Source organism: Onychostruthus taczanowskii, unplaced genomic scaffold, assembly GCF_017590055.1.
Source record: "Onychostruthus taczanowskii isolate IOZ18803 unplaced genomic scaffold, ASM1759005v1 scaffold35, whole genome shotgun sequence".
NCBI lineage: Eukaryota > Metazoa > Chordata > Aves > Passeriformes > Passeridae > Onychostruthus > Onychostruthus taczanowskii.
The window spans coordinates 2,793,698-2,810,212 of NW_024500905.1; the positions used below are offsets into that span (position 1 = coordinate 2,793,698).

A 16,515-nucleotide genomic window follows, 5' to 3' on the forward strand; every position below is an offset into this window, starting at 1 on the left:
AGAAATAGGGATACTTCTACTTCTTTCCAAGAACACTGGGTATTCTACCCAGAACTTACCTTGCACATCGTTGTACAAAACTAGTTATGGGGAAAAACACCCACCTCAAATTTAAAAACAGCATTCTATTATAGTGCTAGTGGAATATAAAAACATATTAAATAAGCCTCAGACCTTAATTGTCAGTCTGAAAACCTTCAGGGCAATTCAGTCACCCATTTGCCATGTGAATATGTAAATGAGGGCTGAGGTTTTCTTCCTTTCAGTAAAAAAAGCAGTATGTTCTTTTTTTCCATTTTTAAAACTAATATAGTAACAGTTAAGAAGTAGCTTCAATCTTACACCTTGTTTTCTGTTTATATCTGTTTCTCTTGCTTCAACCCACAGTGTAAAATGAAATTAAGTCACAGATTTTAAAATACCTATACATGCTTATTTAACTGATAAACGAGAGCCACTGTTCTTCCACCTGGAAGGAGCAAAGCAGGCATTTCAAATTTTTGAAAGACTGGGCAGTTGAATACAACTGTATCATCAAGTATTTTTTGGGAGAACTTAAGATTCCCAATTTCAGCTTCATTGTTTTTAAAGTGATATAGGTATTTAGTATTTTAATGTAATTCATCTTGCTCCCTTTACCATATGTTGTTAATTTCCATGAACATGAGAAATAATTGCATTAGATTTGAAGAAGGAAATGTCACTTCAGGAATCCTCACCAAAACAAAAAAAAAAAATGAACCCAAAAAAACCCCCACCAAACCCAGGTCATAATGAACCTCTGACAGCAAAAAAATGTAACATTAATTGTGGCAGGTACAATATGCTTTTGGAAAATTATCATTCTGAAAAATTATAAATTTATAGATGGACAATCAAATACATGTTTGAATCTGCTCTGGTGTGAGAAACAGAACAAGCCACCATCTTTTTCAGCTGTGCTAGTTATATGGATTATAACCATTCTCTTCTTTCAAGCTCGGAAAACTTTGCTTTAATAATATAAAAAAAAATAATCAACAGGCTTATATTTTTATGTTTACTATCTTAAAATAGATATTAAAAAAAGTTCAGAATTTAAGATATGCCATACACCTGATACAGAACCACAGCAAGGCCACTAATGGTCTGATTTCTAAGCATAATACATGCAAACAAGCTGTTTTTGCACTACATAGAAAAATGGGTGAAAATGGAAAAAAAAATCCCAGGATTCACTAACATGTCTTGCTTTGGTAATTTCAGGTATTTTTCAATGATCTGCATCACCAGAGGTAACTCAATGAGAAGTGGCAATCATACCTAGAAAAAGAAAACCATCCCAACAGTTCAGGTTTTCCTTTCTCCGCTCAGAACAGTTACAGTTTTCAGAACCAGTCTATATTCATGTTTATTTGCATCTGGAAGTTCAAGTAATAGCAATAACCAAATGAAATGTATTTCTGTTTTATGTGGGAAAACACCAACATGGAAGTAAGCTGCGATCAGTTCTAAACCAAGCTTCTCCGAAGTGACTAATTCTTGAAGCATCTTCCTGTCATTTGACATGGTACCCACCCATCTTTCTAAAAATTATTTGCTATTATAAAGAGGGGATCTGAAACCAAGGTTAACCAAAGTTTTTAGCCGTGGAAACTTTACTGTGGAAAAGAATATGAAATTCTCATAAATTTACTTGTCAGCAGCAAAAAGACTCTTCAAATGTCTTAACCACTGTACAGCTCGATAGTTTTAATACTTCAATTTTTTTTCCATTTTTCATTGTTGAAGAAATAATTTCACAATCTCAAATCAAAGTCAACACTGCAGTGAGGAGAGCTTTTCTACTTTATTACAAAGAGAAGAAGCCTTTATGTGGTCAGAAAATACAAGATTGATCTTTTTTTTTCTCTTCCTATGAAACGCTGCTGTTCAAACAGCCAGAGTGAATTGTCTCAGTTCACTTCTTTAAGTCCCATCACATTCACTTGGGTATGGATGTCCTTGGCTGCTGAAAATCTGGCCCTTTAGTGCACAGGGCGACAAAGTAGTCCCCTGACCAGCAGTTCCAGAATGTCCCGTTTTCATATATTGCATCCATGCACACCTCCTAAAAATGAGGTACAGCAGGGCAAACATTTTCCAAAATAGATGTCATATATATAATATATACACATTCGTACATACATACCTTTATTCATGTGATGTCCAAAAATTTAAAAAAAATGTACACATTTATTACAAAATCGTAACAAAGACTGGACAGTGTTTTGCTCATTCTGGAAAGATGAAGCTCAGTAATACACAACCCTGGAAACTAACCAGAGACTGTGGCAATATCTTTCTTCTAAACAGTCAGATATTCTTGCATTAAGCTTGGCGAAAACTGCCTTTCAAAGACAGAAGGGGAAGTAAAATGAAGGAAGCAAACCTTGCTCATCTTTCCAAATGAAATACGAGAAGGATCTTCACATAAAAATGCACAAACATTTTTTATTACCAATAGTGCTACAATGAACAATGCAAATTTTGTTGTCTAATTTTTTGTCTTTTTTCTTTTTTTTTGTTTTTACATTTTGGAAAACTAAGTGGTAAACTTTTGTCAGTGTACTCGCTTGTCTTTACAGACCCAAGCTTGTCTGCTGGCAAAAAAAGGAAACAGAAACAAAAATTCAGACCCTGCTCAAACTAAAGAAAAACAATTACAAATTTAGTTGTTGGGCAGCACATAATTAGTAAGGCAGGACCTCAAATGGTGACCCTTCGCATGAGCCAATTGCCAGATCCTCAAGGAATTAAAACCAGGATGCCTGAGCCACATCAGTTCTGCAGTTATGTTGAGTATTGTGCTGAGACAGCCATACCCCAAGAAAAGGGAAGTCTTTAGAAGGCTTGCTGAGCAGGGTTGTAGTTGAAGGTTGATGGCAGATGAGGCCTTTCTTCTAATTTGTCATATTCCAGGTGGAACTCCTACAATTAAAAAAAAAAGGAAAAAAAAAGACAAACACAAATAAAACAATGTATCATTTACCCGTGACCACCTGGTCTACCAGCCATACTTGAAAAGCACAAATACAGAGGAGACCAACTTATCCTAAAGCATAACCACATGACTTTGCTATCTTGAATTCCGTATTTTAAGGAGAAAAAAACCAATCCTCAGCCTTTACACCCACAACATGAAGACTCTCCTATTCTTTTGAATGCTACATGACTCTCAGAACCCATGTAATAATCTCAAACAATTTTATATATGCACATACACAAAACACAAATACACAATCACAGCATGAGCTGAATTATAAACAGAAGCTGTTCTTCAAGGAGACAGAGCACAGAGGCTTCTTCTGGATGAACTAAAGTTCGGGAATATTTTTGTGTCACACCAGCAGACCAAATAGCTTAATGATGCACCAGAGGAGGTTCAGGCTGGACATGAGGGAGGTGTTCCAGAAAAAACTGGACTTAGTGCTAAGGTCTGTTTGACATGATGGTGATCAGTCAAAGGCTGGATTTGACTTTAGAAGTCTCTTCTAACCTAAACGATTCTGTGAAAATGTCCAGCTACAAAGTACTAAGACCCACTTAAGCCAAAATATTATCAAAATATTCCTCCACATTTCATACTTGTACTTAAGCCCCAGACCCACCAAATCTGAAATCTTATATTCTTCAGACCCTTTCAGCAGTTTAACTGTGTCTCATCCCATTTAATCTCCATTCAAGAAACAAGGTAAGCAGAAGTTTCAGAACTGTTCTTCAGGGGTACTTGGTAATTCAACAACTTTGGACATGCACAGTAATTTATTTTATCTGACTTGGTGGAGAACCTCAGCAGAACAACATCTGTATCTGCAAAGCAAACTTAGCCCACTATTTTCATACGGAGATGAAAACACATGAGTAATGAAGAAATTATTTTAGAACACTCTCTAAAGTGATTAAATAGTGTAATGCTTCAGTGCATGTAAATCTATACTAAATTAATGCAAGAACAGAAATAAAATTTAGGAAATCCAACTCTTATACCTCCCTTCTTTCAAGGCAAAACAAGGTCCATTTAGCATAGAAAGAACAATCAGCATGGCAAGGAAATAAAGTAGTGGAAAATGCAAAGCATTGTGCACTCCCCTGAGAATACTGTCCCTAAAACTGGAAAACCCTAGCAAAACCTAAGTGAGGTTGCAGCCATCTGTACTGAAATGTTGCACATCTGCTTAATTTCTAGTTCCTAGCTCTCTACTCCAACCAAAGATTTTTTTGTTGTTGTTGGGTTTTTTTTTGGTTTTCGGGAGTTCTTTATTTATTTAGGTGGTGTGTTTGTTTGTTTGGGCTTTTTTAGGTCATATATAGGCAAGTGAATTGCTCCTGGCATTCCTAATAAAAACTACATGCCAGTTGGTGTATGCTCTCTTTTTGGGCAGATACACACGTGCTGAGACTGAAGAGCTGCTGCTCCCCCCTTGGGTAAGAAGCAAGATCAAGGGGTACACATCCATACACGTACTTTGGTGTCAAAGGCTGGATTAGGTTGGGTGGATCTCAGGGGCCTACAGGAAGGGTGGAGAGGGACTTTTTGCAAGGGCATAGGACAAGGGGGAGTGGCTTTAAACTGAAGAAGGACAGCATTTAGACTGGGTATTAGAAATAAATTCTTCACTATGAGGGTGGTGAGGCACTGGAACAGGCTACCCAGAGCAGCTGTGGCTACCCATCCCTGAAGTGTTTAAGACCAGGTTGTGATGGGGCTTTGAGCAACCTGGTCTAGTGGAAGGTGCTCTTGCCCACGGTACAAGGGGTTGAACTAGATGGTCATTAAGTTTCTTCCAACCCAAACTATTCCATGATTCCATGATCTCCACTAATTCTGCAGTCATTTTATAATAGAAAAGAGAGCACTCGAACTTTCTCTGCCTTTCATGGCTGTCAAAGTTTCCTTCTTGCACATAACCATGGAAGGGCCTGTAGATACTATACATCTATGGTCAGCTTCAATCAGTTAACTAAGCTTCCACAAGTTCTGAAATGCCTTCAAAAGGACCCATGGCAAATTGCTAATTAAACCGGTAAGATACAGTAAGTATCAGAAACCAGACAGGATCAGTATCCTAAAAAAGAGTTTACCAAACTTAAAGTTGTTGTGAGCCTCTACTGGCAGTGGGAGCTGCTAACAAGGTGTCTGTAATAAATGCTCAGGGGGCTGAACAATCTTTGCGTCCCACAAACTGGAAGTCCCTCCTTCAGAAGGAGTATGTTTCCCTATCAGATTTTCTCTAGAAGTATGTGAGTTCATACTTCAAACTGCCATTGACTGTTAAAATAAAAGGCTTAAAACAGCCTTCTTGATTTGCATCCCAGTGTCAGTAAAGCTAAAATTCAATATTCAGTAGGACGTAAGAAAACCCGAAGTTATGTCTGACAATACCTAAAAAAGAATTCATTGACCAGTTTTTTCTGGAAACTAAAAACCAATTATTTATGACATAGCAAAAAATACTTACATTACAGGTATACTTTATGTTTTTGCTTTTGCCACTATGATGTCAACAGCAGCAGTGGTATTATTTAACATAAACAAATATAAATAAAACGTAAAAAATCCCACTTATTTGTTGATAAATGTGTTAAATTGCTTTCTTTTCCACATGGGAGTAAGAATTAAAACTTAAATACCCATTATTAACCAGGAATAATGAATACTGAATGTGTGTGAAACCTTACAGCATGTGTGACACTAAATAAATTGTTCTATGCAAAGAAAAGAATCACCTTTCATGTCATCCTGAAAACTTGCTTTGACAGCAAAGTTACATCAGCCTGTACATGTACAAACAGTGACAGGCAAGGATACTTAAGGTAAGAGAGGATTGCTTACGATGATCCATAGCAGTTAAGAAAGTAAAACTAAACAAAAAAGTTAGCAGAATAGGCCTGAGGACAAAATATTCTGGATTGTGTAAGTAAGTCCATGAGAGCAGAGAATAGAAATCCCACGGCTAGCTTAAAATTTCCAAATGGAACTTAAAAGCAGCATTTATACTGACTTAAAGATGGATGCAAAGATCCACTTTAGGGGCTGAGCTGAAATACTATGCCACATATTTACTGGAATAATATATTTAACTTTCTAGTAATTATGAAATTATTTCAATGAATACTGATCTTGACAGGATAGGGAATAATTTCGTCTAGACAGCAACCCTGACAGGCAAATAAACACTTAAAAAATTAATTTTCTCTCCCATAAAGAATTCCATGTTTTAGAACTACAGCATCAATGTAAAAAGGTTTTATAATCTTGCACTTAAATTAATTCTCCTTACTGAAAAGTAAGAAGAAAATTCAAGCAGCTTACTTCAGACAACTTCAGTCAGGATTTCAGTAAATGTGCAATTGTAGAAAGCACTTTTCATGTCAGAGCTACTTCCTTTCCTCTCTCATGTCTCCTCAACAGCAGCAAAATATAGACAAAACCTCAGTGAAAAAAAATCAGTGTCTTTAACCTCAGCATACTTTCCACATGCTCTAGGATGGAAAACCATGCAACAAACATGTGTCATCAGAATTTTTCTGCTTTTTACTTTGCTTTTAAGGTGAATTTGAAGTTTATAATTCTTTTTTTTTTCACTTTTCACTACCGTGTGTCAAATCAGAATTAATTTTATTTAATTTCCTAATAGTTTAGGAATTCTCATTACTCTGCTACTCTGTTGAACTTCCTTCTTCGGTCTATCATCTACTAAAAATATAAAAGTAGAGCCTATAGTTTATTAAAAATATATATATTATTTGATTTTTCTTGAAAGAAGCTATTCAGCCTTCTTTACTTTTACAGTTACAGTAAGAGATTGCAATTTACCAGAATTCTTTTTTTCCAGCTCCTTATAGATCTAATTTCCTGAAATATTTAATAATTACTTCTGCATTTGTTAGAAAAAAATTACTTTGCTGCACTTTTTTTTGCATCCAAAGCAACATGGTGTTACCAAATATTGCTGTTCCTGTTAGGGTGAGTCTATTAGTCTTCCTCAGAGGAAATGTCCACTACAGAAATTAATACCAGAGGTAACAACATTACCAAGGAATGCTAAGGTCGCACAACATGCATCCAAGTTCTTATTTATCAAAGGTGAAAATATCACAGAATTAATTCTAGTATCCAACTCATTTTCCATGCAACAAAAATCTCAATTTTCCCCAAAATCATTCCCTAGCTTCCTGTGACCAATGCTCAATTTGTCTGCTCAAAGTTAAATAAAAATTTCAAAATAATATTCCAGTTCAATTTTTTTACATTATGGAATACACGAGCCTAGAAGAAAATATATTATTGTTTCTTATGGCCATTGTGCCAGGGGAAAATAAAATAATCACATTCCTTGTTGCAATATCACTACAAGCACAAAACTTTAGAAAATACTGTCTCTCTCCTTACTAGCTATCAATTGATTCTTAATGTTGGGGGGATTTCTTTCAGGATGCAAATAAAAAGAAGAGAATCTATGTAGAACTTGTGAAAAGCCATTCAGAGAACCATTCAGTGTTCCTATCTCTCCATACCTCAGGAATGCCCAACAGGAGGATGGAGTGTACATCACTCAAGCACTGGATCCTGAGTTTCGGAGTAGTACTCATTCCAAATAGAGACAAACACTATCTTAAAAAGTAATGCTAAGCATCAAATAGCAGCTGCATACGTTTACCACAGGTAGAAAAAGGAGACACTGAAGAGGTTACTATTATCCTTATACAATGGGCTTTTTTTTCCCTCCTAGAAAAAAGAAATGCCGTGTGTCTGCACAAGCTAAAACCACAATTCCACTGGTATGTGAAACTACACGAGGCTCATTGCTCGTAAATAAACGGAACACGTTCATTTGACTCCAGAAGAGAAACCTATCCTTTCTAAAGGTAATTACTTCCCCTCTGATCATCTTAGGCAATAATAAAATAGCTTTAAACAGCATTTTGGGGAACCTAAGGAAGTATACCATGCAACAAACTGAGCAATTCAAGTAGAAACAAAAATTTTCCTTTTGTTTGTGTTTTCTTTTTGAGGAGTGATGCTTTTGTTTAGAAGTTTTGGAATTCCCTTGCACTTAGGAAAAAGCAGGGCTCACCACCAAAACTGTCAGTTACAGATTCTTGGGTTTTCCTGCAGCACTACAAAGTCAGCAGAGGCACGGAGTCACACGTGCAATTGGACTAAAGAACCTGCTCTATCCTTCAGGGCAACTGGAATGCTAATTCCTGAGGGGACTTCGCACAAACTATGCAAAATCATTGGGCGGAGTGGGGGAGGTAATAAAAACAGCATGTATCTAATTAATATCTAGGTGCCAAATGGCTGTATAGACAGAGAAGGACACTGAACTTTATTCTCTTTAAAATGGATGTTTAAAAACACATCAACAGACATGTAACTATTTCATGCAATGTTCCATGAAATGACATGCCTTTTTAGCAAACAATTCATAAGTTGGGCTGCAGGTGAAAAGATTTCTTATTCTATGAAATACCTAAGCATGTGGAACCACAAAATATAGTTACAACATGCTGGAATCACATCTATTGAGTTCAAGGCTTCAAGGTTAATCTGATTTGATCTGTTGTTTTTTAGAGAAAAGAAGTGTGTGATACAGTATCTACAGATGGTCTGACATAGAACATTATTGACAGTATTAATGGACAGAATGGGACCAATAGATTATGACAGCTGGGGAGGGAAAAAGCTATAGCTTTCTGCTTTTTTAATGCCTCTTGGTCTACAGTATAGAAAAGAAGCATCATGGAAATATGCCTCCTACTTAGAAGAAGTTATTTATTTCAAAGAACTCTGATTTTCAAACAACAGAACATGGAATTCCTAAGTATGGTTAAGGAGAGACTATACCCAAAAACTAAAAAAGCACTCTCTGCACCCATCCCACATCCATTTTAAATTCCTAAGTGCGATGTGGTAGCGTCCTATTTAATTTTCTAAAGCAAAGTAATAAAATGTTTGCAAATACAATTTCTAAAATGCCAAATAATGCTTTCCATTCTCCAACTCAATGCTGTGGGAAGAGCTTTCAATTTTAACAAAACTCCTAAAAGAAGTCTTATGTCCTTCTACCTCCCAAAGAAAACAGGAAATAAGAGAGACAGCTTCTTATCTTCCACAAGCAAGCCAGTGTTTTAGACAACCTTTTTTCTGTCAGACATCAGGAATTAAGGTAATGAACTTAAATAACAGGAGAATAAAAAGTCAGAGAGTTTTCTGAAGATTTTTGTGTTTTACTCTTGTTGTTGTAAAAATACATGGCTGACAGTGTATTTAAAGTATCTACACAAAGGAAAAGAGATACCTTAGCTACTTTCCTCCAGTTAAGACAGTCAAAGAAGTAATATGTTCCCCTCTCGTACGTATTGGTTTTCATTGTTGGCTCCATGCCGGGTGCCCTGGTGATCCATACTCGTTCTTCTTTGTGGTATCTCCAATCCCGGTTAAATCTTTCATTTGTAATAAAAAGGAAAAATAATTCTTAGTGTTAGTTATCTGAAACTGACTTAATAAACTAACTTTAAAGGTTTCAATCAGAACTGTACACTGCATTCAAATCCCAAGCAAAACTTCTACAACATGGTTAAACCTGTGATTTCATACCTCTTCCATAGAGTTATTACACCTCAAACTAAAATACACAAGAAACTTCAAGTCTGGTAGGTTCTAGCAGCACACTCTTCTTCTGAGTATTTACTTGGTTCTTATTTGGTTGATGACAGGCAAGTTAAACATTCAATAATGACTGGCATCTGCCATTTTTTCCACAGTGCTTCATAATGCAAAATACATGAGATGGGCTTTTGATTTCCACTACACAAATGTAAAAAAACTCCGTACAAAATGACACCAAGGTTGGAGGAGGTATTTTTAAAAAAGCTCTACAGTTCAAGATTGACTAAGCTTCCTGCTTTCAATGTCTAACTTGTTTGGGTGTTCTGGTTTTTCTTTAGGTTTTTTTTTTTTTAATATCTGCCATTTCATTATTGCAATAGATTAACTCATATAAGACTGACAAAACAGTTTGAACGTACAGCTCTACTGCTGCTAATAGCTGTAATACATCTCCTCCATTCATGTAATACAGATAAAACAGGAGATCTTCTCCATATCGGCCAAGTTTTATTGCAGCCAGCTGCAAAAGATTGAAGAAAATGAGGATGAAAAATCACAATAGATAAATGTTTTAAAACACACTACCCCACTTAAATAACATAAGAATACATCCAGAACTTCCATCCTTCTAGTCTAAGTGTGTTGAAAATGATATTCTAACACAACAGGAGTAATAATTATTAAAACAATCAATTTTTCCTTCACTTTTACTTAACCTTTCCAAGTTACAAGGATACAATAGAAAATCACAATGTAACAAAATAGCAAGACAGAATTTTCTCCCTGTTATCTGTGCATTCCCATATACGTGTTTTATTTCAAAAAACCCAAAACCACAACTTCTGCATGTATTTGCTCCCTTCATGCCCTATTAAGTAACACTACTAAAATTTCTTATGCTATTTTTCAATGATCCCTTCAAACAGTGAAAGAAAATATATCTCAAAAAATCTCTTTTCATGTAGATATGGAATGCAGCAGACAAATGAGAACACAACTCTGAGCTTATCTCAAGAAGAAATACCTCAATTTAATTTGCCATGTGAATTATATCACAAAAAAACTTCAACTTCACATGAAGGGCAAACTCTTAAAAACATGTTGTGCTTTTTAGCTATTCTTTTGCATGCCCACTCTCTTTTTGTAGGATATAATGGGTGTTTGATGTGTCCCATCAGCCTGTTAACACTGCTTCTAGAAAGATTGAGGACATGCAAAAAATGGACTGATTTTGAACTATTTTGATCTATCTGAAAGGAAACTTAGAAAATTACTGGTAATAAATTCACAAAAAATGCACGCACACAAACACACACCTACTCACCTTATCCCTAATGTGAATGTTAGTTAAGTATTCAGATGGAACATGGAAGTCTAAAAAAGAATCGGAATTGATGCAACTATTAAGACATGTAAATGAATATAATTTACAAATATTAATACTGAATTTAATAGTTATTTCTCTCTTACCTATGTCTTGAGGTCGACAAGGTGATGATGCCCATGGGGATGCAAATTTGGGATAAAGATTTCTGAAGAAAAAAGAAAGTATAAATTTATAAAAATTGACCTCCAAACCACCAACCAAAAAAACCCTCCACAATCAATTTCACAAACCTAAGAGCTATATCACACAACCAAATCCCTAGCTAGAGTGAGAAGAAAAAAGGAAACTTTCCTAAAGCAGTTACATTTATTATTTTTCTTTTTAATATGCAGAGCAAGATTGCATTTAAATTGCCATGGGAAACTACAGGGTCAAGATTTCCTTTTATATCCATCTTTCCTTCAAGTTAAGTACCAGAGAGTCCCAACCTTTCTCGGGTACCCAGTGTTATTATGCAGAGTTTCAAGTTAACTAGAAATAGTTGTCACAAGCCTAGTTGGTTCTGATTTATTAGCCTATGATTTAAAAGGGGAGGAAAAATTTGTACTGGCAGGTTATTTTTTAAAACTAACTGGCAAAGATTTTACTCTTCTTCAAAACAGGAGTTAGAAGGCATAATAAACCACTAGCAATATATAAAATTTTGTTTCTAAAAGAACATTCATTGTGCTATGTCTTTATGTCACATATGTTGGTATTTTTACCAACCAAACTACCACACAGGGCAGAAACATTTGCCTTTTCGTATGTGATGTAGTTTTAGTTTTTCAAACAACAATCAACAGAGGAAGGGAAGAACATTTAACACAAGGAAAGATGGCAGGCCAGACACTGAGGTCTGCATGGGCTGTTTGCAAAGCTTTTCTGCAGCAAGAAGTACAACCAGCTTCTCAGCATAGGAACTCTCTGCATCAAATGTTAGCTCCTATCCTCTCCATCCCAGAACCTAAATACACCATATACAGTAATTAAATACTAAAAATACAGTTATTTACAGCATAGCTGCTAAGAAATGCAGAATAATAAGGAGCCATTTTTCCTGTGCTTCATATCCACATTCATCAAGCTTCCCTGATTACATGCAGCTCCATATAAATTCATGAAATATGGAAACTATGTGCGCACACTGTCTGGTCTTTGCTTTTTTAATATAGTATGTGCAAACCTTAAAATCTATATACTGCTCTGTCTATAAGGCTAACACTATATAAATCTGTGATGACACAAAAAGGTGTGAGATTTTCAGCTGAAAGTCGGAGCACCAGAATTAATTTTTTCTCACAACTGCAGTCATCTGAAAGACATCTGTTTTGTCTAAACTGATCTGAGTTCCTTCAGTAATTAGTGTAAAAAGAAAGGCACCCTGGGTTGGCTGGCTATTCATCTCCCCTGCCTACAGCACTTCTAGTGTCTGTGCAGTCACTAACTACTTTTCTCCCCACCACCTCTACAGCAAACCTAGATGACTAAACTAGTTTGTTTAGGTGAACTGAGTCACTGGAAGTCAACTACTTTCATTTAAACTAATCTTCAGTGCAGCCTAACGCTGCAGGTGTTCTGTTCATCATTACACTATATAAATCTAATTTATCCCCAAACTGCCGAGAGTTAAGTGCAAATATCCCCAAGGAATATTACTATTAGAAAAGGAATGTATACAATACATTTATAAACAGTATACTGTCAATTCCTTGAAAAAAGTCCTAAAGAAGTTAAGAGAATAAGCAAAGCCACTAGGTTTATTGAAGGCTTGCCCTGAAGCACAAATCTCTTTGTTATGAAAATTTTATTTTACTGTCATTACATTTTCAAATTTTATTTGGCAAACCAGTTTGTGGGTTTAATAGTCAAGTGAACTAAGTGAACGGATTATGAATGACAGCATAATAAAACCAGAAATGAAGACAGGATTAAATCCCAGAAACTTACTCAGGAGAGTTGAGATTGAGGCCTAGTGTTGTTAAATCACTTCCTAATGCAAGATGTACCATTCCTGGATCTGTCTCTGCTGCCCTGATGAATGTTAACAAGCCAATCATTCCAAACTGGTCCGTCACCATCCCTTGAGGAATGTTGGTAACCCGACCTGGGAAAGAAGAACAAATTAATTTTCTCCTTTTAAAAAGTACAGGAATCAACAAGGCAATCTAAATGACTGTCAAAACTTTTAAAGCAGAAAAAGCGGAATGACACATACCATCAGGTAACACCTGGATCCCTTTTTTCTGCTGGTTGTTGTTTTGCGTAGTTGAACTTTTATCTCCAGGAAACTTGGGCCCATCTGTGCTGGATGATGTTTTGCCTGATGTACTCAAATTCTATTAAACATAATTTGCAGAGTTGGTATGATTAAAAAAAAAACCAAAATGGAAATACATATCTTTTCAGTCAAGCACTCGAAGCCAGTACATCAAGTCACTTCAATAAATGGCATCAAGTTGAAGCCCCTGAGTTCTGTTGACAAATCTTATGTACTATTTACCATTTTCTAAAGTATTCCTGTCATACAGAACTACTATTAATAGGCTAAAAGTTTGCAGTCTAAAAGAATAAATGATTTTACACTCGAGTTGGAATACACAGTGGATATTCCAAGTGTCTGTGACTAGAGTTTCCTTTGGATCACCATATCATGGATTTTCAACATAGTCCTGCTCCTGAATAACACTCCATGTCACAGTAACAGATAATACTCAAGCCAATTTCAGGTGCAAGCAACATACAAGTGGCACATTTGCAGCTATCAGAAAAGACATAAAAACACAATATCTGATAGAAACACTAAGCCGCACTATGTCTGGCAAGAAAACAGACTATGCTCCAGAAATCTATATACTGACAAGATGCATTTCCATATGTATAATTTCTAACAAGTCTACAGTTATACAATTAATCACATTTACTCTCTCTCTCCTTACTGTACACAGTATTAATCCTATCAGAACATTTTTCTCAGGATAAAACTGCCCACAACACTGGGGGCCAGACTCCCTCACTTCTCCTTTTTTGAACAGTTCATTTTTAGCTCTTAATGAGTTTGTAGTCATGTCTACTACTAATTCACCAGTATTTATAGCACTGTCATTAACATATTTCTTGCAATTAGAAGTACTAAAACAATCAGAAACTAGAACATTTGGTCAAATCCTGTAGGCAAGTGTCCTCTGCCATTCGCATTTCAGTTACCTTTTGTTATTATATTTTTTATTACAAAGTTTTCAGAGTAAACAATGAAGAAAAGCCCATAATTTTATGCTCTAAGCTATACATCTAATGCACAATAATTATACCAATACTTAAGATACAATGTACCTCACTAGCCTACAATATAGTCATCAATGCTCTCTATTAAGAGAGCTTGCTCCCTCTCATTCCACATCTCCACTAAGCATTTCACCTTAGATATTGTACCACCTAATTTTTAAAGGACTGGACAACTTTGAAGAAAAATCTTATAATGTGTAGATTACTACTACTGATGAGAAGCATCAGTAGCAAAAAGATAAGCTACAACTGATAGAAAAAAATTACAAATTGCAAACTTAAAAAATATTACCAATTCTCAAAAATGAGTTCTGACGCATCCAAGCAGAGTGGCTGTTTGGACCACAAACCTTGCTGAGAAATTCCATTTACAGAATTACATTTTAAATGCTGCTTATACAAAATCTCTCATTAATTGAGAAGGGCAAAATTGAAAATCTCTTATTACAAATATCATCACTGACCATTTTAAAATATAATCATCAAAAGAAGTATGAATACTGAAAATAAGAGAAGATTTAAGGTTTGCTTACAGATTTATTGTCATCATTACTCGATGTTGGATCTTTGTAGCTGGAGCCTGGTAATGCTGGAAAATCTTCATTGTGTATTGAAAAGTCCTGGGACTGCTCACTTGCTGGTTTTGTTACCATCCCAACTATCATCAAAATGAAAGCAAGAATAATATTAAATGACTGCCAAGTAAAAATTTTTTCTTCAGCTGATCTTGCTTACTGTCCATTTTCATTACGCACAAGCTGTACAGCGATGACTTAAGAAACAGGTAAAGCAAAACAAAGCATATTCATTCAAAACATCCACACATATTAGACTAAAGCCTCTTACTGAAGTGTGAGCTGAGAAACACTCCGGGTTAAATTCATAGGCACAATCCACTGCACCTGTTTTGCACATCTAAATAATCAAATAATCTTTACAGGCATTGTTAAAGCTGTATTTAGGTAAATTCACTGATAAGGATATACTGCTTTTAGAAGTATAATACATTTTTTCTCCATCCCCTAAGTGCATGAAGAATTTTTTTGCATAATCTCTTCAAAAGCACGTATTCTCAAAGGACAACAAGCTAACTTGCAGCAGAATATGTTAGCAATTAAATACTTGCCTGTGACATGAAAGTGACTCCTACCTTCAGTACGAAAACTGAAAGCATTTAGCCTGCAACTCTCAGTGCTCTGATCCTAACTTAAAAAAAGCAGCCCAGTCACATTGGAACATGGATTCTGACAACTGAACAGGAACTTTTTTTAATGCCAGTTCAAACCAAACCAAACAAGCCACCACACCAAACACACAAGGGTGACTAGACTTTGCTGAGCCATAATACAGTGATTTGGTTGCAAAGAACACTCCACTAGAAGAACAGAACACAGAAGGAAGTCTAGGTCCTGGTTTTTGAAGAGTCTTAGTAGATAGGACTAAATGGTTCAGTAGATAACAACATATTACTTTCTTCAGTGTTTTGGAATTAGAGATCAAAGTTTCTTTATTTAAGGAAAAAAACCAACATTGAGTTAATCTTGCTTCTGCTGTTCAGCCTCTTCATCCAGTTATTACAATTTCTTGCACTGGCTGAATAAAATTGATAATTAATTAACTTTAATAGATATTCTTATTCCATCTAAAAGTTATGTGAAGTACAATTTTCCTGAATAATTAAGCATGAGGCAAGCAGGTCTCTGCTCTGTTTCTAACTTGCTCTTTCTTGTCCACAACCAAAAGTGCTCTCCACATTTTGCGCTGGAAGACAATATCCGAAGTTTTTCACATTTTCATTTTTTGACTGTTTTTACCTCCATACACATCTGCTCTAAGCAGATGCTCAGGGTAGCTCTTAGAGAACTTTATTTCATGGTATATCATGCAGTCATGCAAACAGCTATGCTAGCAGCAAAATGGGGAAATGGTGTAAGCAAAAGAGCAATTACAGACATTTTTATGCTGCAATGCTGTTTAATACTGAATTCAAGCTCCGTGCTGGAAGTACATCTGTGTGGATCTCCCTCCCATCTTCTATCAATTTTTCACATACTGTCTTCTTTTTTCCAGAGCTGGAACTAGATTGTCCTTAGGGTTCCTTCCAACCCAAGCCACTCTATGTTGGACAACATCTTAAATAAGCCTCAAGCTGTACTAAGTCTCCATTTATGCTTGGTTTTGAGTGTCTTTATCTGGGGAAGTTACTTTTTCCCTAAGTTAAACAATT

General features: G+C 35.8%; 1 protein-coding gene across 1 annotated transcript in view; it reads right to left on the reverse strand.

Annotated features, from left to right (window-relative positions):
- Window positions 1-1,809: 1,809 nt before the first annotated feature.
- Window positions 1,810-16,515, reverse strand: part of CNOT2 (CCR4-NOT transcription complex subunit 2) — an 85,657-nt gene continuing 70,951 nt past the window's right edge. The window contains exons 8-15 of the mRNA XM_041411295.1: window positions 14,822-14,946; window positions 13,222-13,342; window positions 12,954-13,110; window positions 11,108-11,169; window positions 10,962-11,011; window positions 10,057-10,157; window positions 9,327-9,471; window positions 1,810-2,949 (exon numbers count right to left, since the gene is read on the reverse strand). Coding sequence (XP_041267229.1) covers window positions 2,863-2,949; window positions 9,327-9,471; window positions 10,057-10,157; window positions 10,962-11,011; window positions 11,108-11,169; window positions 12,954-13,110; window positions 13,222-13,342; window positions 14,822-14,946 — 848 coding nt within the window. The 3' untranslated portion in view covers window positions 1,810-2,862. The remainder of the gene's footprint in view (window positions 2,950-9,326; window positions 9,472-10,056; window positions 10,158-10,961; window positions 11,012-11,107; window positions 11,170-12,953; window positions 13,111-13,221; window positions 13,343-14,821; window positions 14,947-16,515) is intronic.